The 10,237-nt window shown below is 42.0% G+C and overlaps 1 protein-coding gene across 1 annotated transcript; it reads right to left on the bottom strand.

Annotated features, from left to right (window-relative positions):
- Positions 1–2,506: 2,506 nt before the first annotated feature.
- On the bottom strand, positions 2,507–3,986 carry LOC109421483 (protein artichoke-like). Its single transcript, XM_019695978.3, has 2 exons — positions 3,856–3,986; positions 2,507–3,797 (listed from the first exon to the last, which is right to left on the bottom strand). Exons 1-2 carry the CDS (start codon positions 3,873–3,875, stop codon positions 2,507–2,509), a joined length of 1,311 nt encoding a protein of 436 aa, XP_019551523.2. The 5' UTR covers positions 3,876–3,986.
- Positions 3,987–10,237: the final 6,251 nt, after the last annotated feature.

Genomic DNA, 10,237 nt, shown 5'->3' with positions numbered 1-10,237 from the left:
GAAAAATTTCAGTTTTTCAAAACCTTGATTTTTAGGACCACCCTATCTGAAAATTGATTACCCTAATGACGAAAAAAAAAATACGGGTCTAATTATTTATTTTCGATGAGCCACAAACCCACCAAGTTTCACGATAATCGGAGTTGCACTATATCGTTTTTCTATGGAATGGCTGTATACACAATACACATTCAACGTGCTCAACGGCTCAATGGGGTCTCCAGTTAGCCTAGTGGTTAAGGCTTTGGATCGCCAATCCAGAGACGACGGGTTCGATTCCCGTTCCAGTCGGGAAAATTTTCTCGACTCCCTGGGCATAATGTATCATTGTACTTGCCTCACAATATACAAAGTCATGCAGTGGCAGGCAAAGAAAGCCCTTTAATTAATAACTGTGGAAGCGCTCAAAGAACACTAAGTTGAAGTAAGGCAGGCCAAGTCCCAGTGGGGACGTAGAGCCACAAAGAAGAAGAATAAAAAGATGCTCAACGGCAGCGGAAGCTCTCAGTTAATAACTATGGAAGAGATCATATAACACTAAGCTGAGAAGCAAGTTTTGTCGAAGTGCGCACGTAACTGCAAAAATAAGACCCACTGACCATTTGGTCTAATGACCTTCGGCCGAATGGCCGACACCATTTGTCACAGATGAGTTACGCCAGCGCAGGTTTTGATTACGCAGAAGTCATCGTAACTTACTTCTACACACTTAATTTTGAATACCGTGCTAGGTGATTTTTTGATGAAAATAGAACAGCTGAATACAGCTATACTGCATTGTTTACTTTTTGCACCCGGTTTTGACAGTTGGTGTACTGAGCCTCAGTAAAATCAATTACCGAAGCTATCGAAATAGTTCTGCTGTTCTATGTTCGTCAAAAAAATCTTAACAGGCAATTCAGGATTGAGGGTGTAGAAAGTAAATAGTTATTTATTTGTTCGAATCAAGTCCAGTGATTTCAGCGCAACAAAAACCTGCACTACCGTAACTCTTCTGTGACTAGTGTGTTACTTGGGTAGAGACCAAGGCGAGGCTAGCCGTATCGAATACCGCCTATCAGATTCACAGTCGAATAAGAAGGCAGTAGTCACCTTCCGTATACAGCTGTATACAGCTAAGGATTGATGCCTTAATCAGGAATACTACCCGGGTAGATGAGAATATCTGAATCATATCTCAAATCGAACACTTTTTGCTGTCATAGCTCGATGCGATTTTGATGAGTTATTCAAAAATCTTATGAATATCGCACGAATAGCTCAAAGTGATATGATATCAGTTTTTGTTCTTTTCGAAATAGCTGAAAATTTCTACATAAGAACAAGTTTAGCTCTTCTGCACGAAATGGAACACATACACCCATAGAGATGGCTCAATATTAGTGAAATGCCATGTGCCCCTTTCTGAGCTGTGGAAACGAAGAACCGCTTGCTCTTGTTCCCATGTTATTTACAACAGCGAGCCACAGTTGAGTTATAAGCATCGCCGCCTGTGAATCCTAAGGTCCTAATGCTGGATGTTGACATTTCAGTACTTGACCCGATTTTCTTTTTACTTACAGATATTCCCCTAACAAGCCCAGGATAATCATCATCATTATTTTATGTTTTATTTTTCCTAGAAAAAAAGTGACAAATCTTGTCTGCTATTGTTTTGCTCTTGTAATATCTTAACGAGCCATTATTGAGTAGTTCACCATTGTTCGGTCCGAGATTGTGAACCACTGGATCTCTTTAGATCACTTTCCTCTTCACCACAGCTAATGAGAAGAGCGAATATCTCTAGTTTTACGAGAGCGATCCCCAAGTCGAGTTATATATCTTTGCATAGAATCCAAATAAATCAGTTTTGCTCCAAATCGTTGCACAAAGCACCCGGTTTTTCTTATTCGGTCCGGTTAATAAATAGTGTACCAGAAAGTGCTAGTGTCGTTATTACGCGTTGAAGAAGGTCACTGATCAAAGGCCGAGGTCAAGGACCTCTTAAGAAGACCCGCGTCTGGACGGACAACGATTGATTACAGTCCACTCGTCCACTAATTAGTCCGTGCCAGAACAACCATATTAGATTTTACTATTATTTTTGTTCTTTTATCTCTTATATCAATCAAACCAATATCAGTTTATGCTCTTCAGTAATTCAATCAATCATAACTGAATATACTATTCATCAGATTTTTCCACCTAATCGGGTATACACAAAAATCTTTACTCAATACATTTTACCTAAGCAGCAATTTAAAGTCCATTTAGTTTCGATGAGGTTCCAAGAGTCGATTGAGCCCCAAATAAATGAACTAGATAAAAAAAAGGTTCCAAGAGACTCACTGTTTTATGCTATTCCTAAGAATCTGTAAGACTGAAAAATGTTACTTATGCCGTTTTAGGAAGGGAAAGTCATAAAAAATAAGAAAATTCGTTATTCCAAAACGGTTTTTTTTATGAAATAATGTTTTATTCGTGTTTGATACGTCTAAATATAAGTCCTAAAAATAAACTTCACATTCTAATCTACTCTCGCTGCTATTGCTTCCACTACTCTCATAACTTTCGCAAGTGTGTTTTCGATTTCAGCCAACTGCTCACCTATCATTCCACAGTTTTCTCCCAGTATTCGAACTTTGTCCTGTTGCTCTTCCAATACCATAAAAATTTGCCGATTCTGTTCCTTAACGACCTGCCACCTCCGATCGGCTTTCCGCTCCGTAGTATAATCATTCCCGACGCAGCACACATTCTTTTCGAACCTCCGGCAAATTATTCGATCTTGTTGCCGTACGAATTTTACCCGAGGATGCATCTCCGGTAACCAGTTGCAATTCCAAGGGTTTCGGTCGCCATACAGGTTCAACCCGGCACCCTCGTAGACTTCTTTGTTGAACCATTCCACGTATTCCAGTTTGTTGTCATTCAGGTACAACTTTTTCAGCTTGGGCATTTCAATACCAAATAAGTCCAGCTGCTGTAGATGACACGATTCAAGTCGTAGAACTTCCAGTGCGGGTAAGATGGCAGGAGCCAAAGAGCCTATCAGCAGGTTGTTGAACTGGAGATCCAGAACCTTCAGCTTCGTCAGTCCGTTAAAGTGGCTCATTTCAACGTATTCCAATTTGTTGTAACTCAAGTTAAGGTCGTCCAGAGCTCGTAGTTGACCAAAATTTCGAGGAATGCTCTTCAACAAATTTTGGCTTAGATCCAGTTTGAGTAATTTAGGTAGGTCTACCATCTCAATTGAAACAACTCGAATGCGATTTAAACTCAAGTCCACAAAATTCAGTTCTTTCAGTCCGTTGAACTCAGTAAAATTCACTTTCTCCAGCAAATTGTTTGCCATGTCCAGAGACTTCAATTGTATTAACTGATCAATCCTATGAGGAATTTCACTGATTTGGTTTTCCACTAGAACAAGAGTGTGAATACCGTATCTATATTCATCGGTGTTTGCGATGACCACCTGCCGTGTTTGACACCCTGTAACCAGCAAGCTTTCCAATTTTGCAGGAATTTGTATCACATGCATGACTGAGCCGTAGATATGTAGCTTCTCAAGGCTAGTTTTTGTCGAGAAGAAGTCATCCAAGGAAAACGATCCGTTGATACCAATCAGGCTGAATTTTTCGAATTTAGGAAGTATCACAGAAGATAGGTCGACGGAGCTGGTGTTCCATTTTTGATCCGATATCACAATCTTGCACATGTCGTTGATAGTAGAATTGCGGTCATCCTTGGTAATGGTATCACAATAAATCTGTGTTGCGTGGGCCACCGCATTCGCAGAGATCAGAAATGCAAGTGAACTGCAAATATACACAAAATTTTATTTAACTTTAATTTAGAACGGACAGGGTGAATTACATGACGATTCGTGGGATCATCTCTGAAGCAGGTGACGGCGACTACTAAACTAATAGAACCATGGATCAATATGCGGGATTTCTATGATGATGAGTCGCTTTAGTGTTATCAGGAAATTAAATAATGTTTACAATCACAAGGACAGCTTGCTGTAAAAACAACACAAAAAGTATTCAGATGTCGGATCGAACTAGAATAGAATCTAATCGGTTCCGTTCCGTTTGCTACAGTTTTTGTTTTCTCGTACCTATAGGTCTTTTGACTTAGAATGTACTTCGTCATTCACATCACTTCCTATAGATTACAGTTTTCGAACCTTCAAACAGCGTGTTCGGCGCGATTGAAAGTAGTAATTACTTTTTTACCAGTTAGAGGCTGTTAATGGGCTGCAAAACGGTGAGTCGAAAAGGAGAGCGTCCAACATAGCTCGGGTCCTTACAAGTTCCTACCTCATGCTTCCACGGATCAAGCGATGACAAAGACCACCAGCTAAGAGTTGTGTGCTTAACTGGTAGTGCAGCCTGGGCACTGTTGTCCTTCTGACTTCAGCTAGATGGAGGAGGTACGTCTCGAGCGTCTATTCACCAAGGAGGTGCGGCTCAAACAGCGTCTGTTCTGGCATCCAGCGGCTGAGTATGAAATGCTCCTCCACCGAAAGCTACACCTAAGGTGGCAGCCCCACCACGGTGGATAGGGGACCTTAGGCCAACAACCTACTGTTTCCGGAACCAAAAAACCCTTACTGAAACCGAAAATGAAAGATTACGAACTGATTCAACGGCAACGACTTTTAGCGTGAAACAACGGACAAGAATTGGAGCTTGGAATGTATTAACCCTAGCCCAGCAGGGTAAACTGGCACAACTGGCCCATGAGGCATGCCGTATGAAGCTTGAGATCCTAGGACTGAGCGAAGTCCGTTGGCCGAACTTTGGAGAACACAGATTGGCTTCGGGTCAAATTCTGCTATACTTTGGCCTACGAGGTGAACACGATCCTAGCCACCGTGGAGTTGGTTTCCTGCTCAGCGCTCACGCCCACGTTGCGCTCAAGAATTGCGAACCTATTAATGAGAGGATAATTGTTGCCAGATCCAGAACACGGGTTCGAAACCTTTCCATGATCCAATGTTACACGCCAACCGATGCAGTCAACTGAATGCTGTCGTGGACAAAATTCCGAAAGGTGATATCAAGATCCTCATGGGCGACTTCAACGCGAAAGTTGGTTCCGACAACTCGGACTATGAGCACGTCATGGGACGCCATGGTCTCGGAGAAACGAGCGAAAACGGAGAGCTGTTTGCAGAGTTTTAAGGTAACAATGATATGGTGATTGGGGGATCGCTCTTTCCCCATCGACCAGTGCACAAAGTGACATGGGTTTCCCGTGATGGCGTCACGGAAAATCAAATCGACCTCATATGCATCAGCCGAAAATGGAGGCGGAGCCTTCTTGATGTGCGGAACAAAAGTAGCGCCGACATTGCGTCCATCATCTCCTAATCGGTGAGATCCGACTGCGCATTACCAAGATCCATCGACAGGAGGAGAAAATCAGGCGCCGGTTCAACTCACGCCGACTGGAAGACGTTGCGGTGAAAAGGTCCTTCGTCGAGGAGCTAGAGAACCGTGCTGCGAATATTCCAAAAGGTGGAAGCGTAGAAGATCAATGGAGCGCCATCAAGAACGCCTTCATCGCCACCGGCGAGAATAATTTGGGTGAGCTACGCACCCGAAGAAAGCAGTGGATCATAGATGATACCTGGAGGAAGACAGAAGAGCGAAGGAACGCCAAAGCCGCGGTAGAGCGCGCAAAAACACGAGGAGCCAAAGCCATAACCCGTCAGTGCTATTCGGCTCTCGAGAAGGAAGTGAAACGGTCATGTAGACGGCACAAAAGAGCGTGGGTGGACTCTCTAGCCGACGAAGGTGAAAAAGCCGCAAACACAGGCGACATCCGTCTCCTCTACGATGTCTCACGTCGCCTTAGTGGGACCAAGATGAATGCTACAATGCCCGTGAAAGACACGTCTGGACAGTTACTGACCGACCCGGCTGACCAGTTGAAACGCTGGTTCGAGCACTTTGGAAACCTTTTTTCAAGTGTTCGTCACGCCATCAACACCTCAGCATGATCCGCCAAGGATTTGACGCATTACCCGTGTCAACACCGAGGCTCCATTAGTGCAGGAGATAGAAAGGTACCCAAAAAGGGTGATCTGACTATATGTGATAATTGGCGGGGCATCATGTTACTGTGTATCGTTCTCAAAGTCCTGTGCAAAGTGATCCTTAACAGGATACAGGAGAAGATTGACGCAACTCTCCGACGGCAGCAAGTAGGATACCGTGCCGGACGATCCTGTGTGGACCATATTGTCACGCTCCGTATCATCCTGGAGCAAATCAATGAATTCCAAAAGTCTCTCTACCTGGTGTTCATTGATTACGAAAAAGCATTCGACCGTCTTAATTACGGAAACATGTGGGATGCCCTCAGGTGCAAGGGTCTGCTTGAGAATATCATCGGCCTCATTGAAGCACAGTACAGAGCATTTTCGTGCAGAGTACTGCAATACGGTGTTTTGTCAGAACCCATCCGGGTCGCTGCTGGAGTGAGGCAAGTATGAATCCTGTCACCGCTACTGTTCCTCATCGTAATCGACGAGATACTGGTTGGTGCGATAAACCATGAACCAAATCGTGGATTGCTGTGGCAGCCCATTACCATGGAGCACCTAAATGACTTCGAATTGGCTGATGACGTTGCTCTCCTACTCAACGGCGCTCTGATATGCAGAGCAAGCTCGACGATCTTGCCAATCGCTCCTCAGCGGCAGGTCTCACCATCAACGTCAACAAGACCAAATCGTTGGATGTAAACACGGTCAACCCTTCTAGCTTTACTGTAGCTGGGCAATCAGTAGAGAATGTTGGAAGCTTCCAATATCTTGGTAGCCAAATGGCGGTCGATGGCGGCACCAAGATCGACATAGGTGCACGGATCAAGGCGAGGGCTGCTTTTGTGAGTTTAAGAAATGTATGAAAATACAACCAGATCAGTCGACGCACCAAAATCCGAATTTTCAACTCGAACGTGAAATCTGTGCTGCTATACGCCAGTGAAACCTGGTGTGTATCAGCGGAGAACACGCAGCGGCTGCAGGTCTTCATCAATAGATGCCTGCTATATATATATATATATATCGCGTATGGTGGCCTCACAATTGGATCTCTAACGTGGAGCTCCATCGTCGATGTCATCAAAAACCGATAGCGCCAGAAATTCGGGACCGAAAGTGGAGGTGGGTCGGCAACACTCTACGCAGGGGCGGAAACGAAATCTGCAAACAAACGTTAGACTGGAACCCAGTAGGACATCGCAGCAAAGGCAGATCCAGAGGCTCATGGCGACGCAGCCTCAATAACGAAATCAAGCAAGTCGACAGAAATTTGTCACACTACTTTTGAGCTATTTGATCTAGAATACTTAGTTATTTAACTAAACCAATCGGTTCAAAGATGCCATTTGATTGAAAATTGCATAATCTTTCGAATAAGGGTAAACAAATTGCGATAAATTTGACCATTTTAAAGTTATAACCAGTCAAGGCAATAAGAGTAAAAAACATGGGGAGTTCAATAACTACGTAACGGTTGAGATTTGACCATATGCGTAGAACAATTTTTTTCACCATTTATGGTCCTCTATCACACACTAAGATTCAGATGTTCCAGCTCAGTAATTTTTTCACTGAGTTCAGTATTTTTTCCATCTTTTTACTGAGTTTTCAACAGCAGATTTATTTCGGTACACTCGGTAATCGTATTTACCGTTCACCAGTAACGATATTTACCGTGCTTCAGTAACTTTTGACAGTTTGTGAGCTGAGCTCGGTAACTCATTTACAGAATATCCGCAAAATAAATAACCGAGCGTACCGAGTTAAATCTGCTGTTGAGAACTCAGTAAAAAGATGGTGAAAATACCGAGCTGATCTTAGTGTGCACCCTTTAAAAAGTTTGCACTCAGGAACCTAACACCCTGTATAGTATACTTTCGGTTGGTCCAGTCATCGCGATTGGCGCTGTTTGGTCGTAGAGCGTAATGAATTTTGTGAATTTATTGATCGATTGCAGAAAACTACAAAATTCCTAAAAAGGCGAAACATTAGAACTTTTACTTATACTTAACATTAACATTATAACTTACTGTAGTGTAGCCAAGGGCTGAAAGTCTCTTAAATAAAGACAAATCAATCAATCAATTACTGTAGTGTAGGCTACCACACAACAACATCGCAGTCGGTTGGGTATAGGCCTCTTCGTTCTAACGGTTTAGTCTGCTAATCTAGGAGCATATAGCATTAGGCATTTCAATCCGACTGTACTTTTGATACGGCTTACCTGTCATAGATTAACTGGCAATCTAATTGCACACAAATCTTGTTGTGTCATGAACGGAGAGCTTAAACGTCTTGTAAGGAACATCCACTGCTCTATAGTAGGTGTTTTAAGCTTCCAGTTCAACAAGGGCAAGAAGGCAAGAATAAGAGGTAGTGGTTCGATCTAGCTGCGACATAGAATGGGAAAAATATAGATTTATCGAATTCACTAAGTTTATCCTATGTCACTTGTTACCTATGATTGTGTTATCTAATATAATTCAAGTTTAATTAAACTTAATTGAACCGAACAGAAGAAAATATCAACAGCATAATAAAATATGTTATTTTGGCTTGATAACTGAATACTGCAATCAGTAATTTTTATGTTATTAGCATAACATATGATGAAACTTGTCTGTCATAAGCGGCAAAATAACAAATATCATAACAAAAAAATGTTCCTGGAAGACTAATTCAATAACATGTTTTGTTAGATCAATCACAACTTTTTATTTTTTTATTCTTAATCACTTAACCTAATTTACAGCTCTTTTGTCCGCTAGGGCACTACGTCAGCGATTCCAATTGGACGCTGTACTTACACTTTGTACAGCGCCTACATGTATTCTATTCTAATTTAACTATATCGAACTGGTGCCTTGTGCTGCTTCAAATTTTCTACTCTGTCCACTAAGGTGGCCCACACTTATATGAAAAACAAAAATGTCGAAAAATGCCAAGTCTTACTTTCTAAATCAGTTGTTTTGGACTCCCAGAAGCTACGTTCAAAATTTGAGCAAAATCGGTTGAGCCTAAGGGGGCGCTTAAAACGCTTGAAGTTTGTATGGGAAAACTTGGCCAAATGTATGCAGAAATTTTAAGTTTTCGAATTTTGCCGCTAGGTGGCCGCTGTAAGCGTTCAATAATCAAACCCTTTGGTATTATTGTAGGTGACTATATGCCAAAGAACTTTGTCGAAGACCGCAATCCAACGTCTGTGAAAACAGATATACCCTAGGCAAAGTGAGGATAAGCTTTATTGTTGTTTTTCCAATACATGTAAAGGAATAATATCAATAATGAAATCTCCATACTTTGCCTCACTTTGCCTAGGGTATAATTTTTTTCACAGCCGTCGGATTACTTTACGGTCTTCGACAAAGTTCTTTGGCATATAGTCACCTACAATAATACAAAAGGGTTCATTTATTGAACGCTTACAGCGCCACCTAGCGGCAAAATTCGAAAACTTCAAATTTCTGTATACATTTGGCCAAGTTTTCCCATACAAACTTCAAGCGTTTTGAGCGCCCCCTTAGACTCAACCGATTTTGCTCAAATTTTGAACGTAGCTTCTGGGAGTCCAAAACAACTGATTTAGGAGGTAAGACTTGGCATTTTTCGAAATTATTGTTTTTCATATAAGTGCGGGCCACCCTACTGTCCACGGTAGAACGATGAGCACGATGGTGCTGATGTGTGGCTGCTGTTCCTTTTCCAGTCCGATTGAGGGTCGTCCATTATGAGTTGCGGTTCGCCGATATCCAAATTCCGGGTTCATTAGAGCTATATGCTCCGAAGAGGGTCACAGGTGTCAGTTGCTCTCGGGGGAAAGAGCAACTGACGAAAAATTGCAAGTGCCGGGGCTGGGATCGAACCCATGACCATCCGCTTATGAAGCGAATGTGTGGACCACTGCGCCACGGGCCCCGACTTCAATCACAACTTAATAACAAGAAATTTGTGAACTTGTTATTGTTGTGTTATTGTTTATCGCATATTGTACATTCTATATTGTAGAATAATAACTAAACTTGTTCTACAACAAAATATATTATTGAAATGTTATCTTGTGGATATATCCCAACAACTTGAACATAACAAAATAAGATTGCCCAACAATACATGTTATTTAAAAGATATATTTTGATAAGTTAACAATAACAAACTGTGATATAAAAACAAGCTATGTGATTTTGTTTTTATCAGTTT

The sequence above is a fragment of the Aedes albopictus genome, chromosome 2, assembly GCF_035046485.1.
Source record: "Aedes albopictus strain Foshan chromosome 2, AalbF5, whole genome shotgun sequence".
Lineage (NCBI taxonomy): Eukaryota > Metazoa > Arthropoda > Insecta > Diptera > Culicidae > Aedes > Aedes albopictus.
Note: the sequence above shows the minus strand (reverse complement) of the source record. Positions and strands in the feature narration are given on the sequence as shown.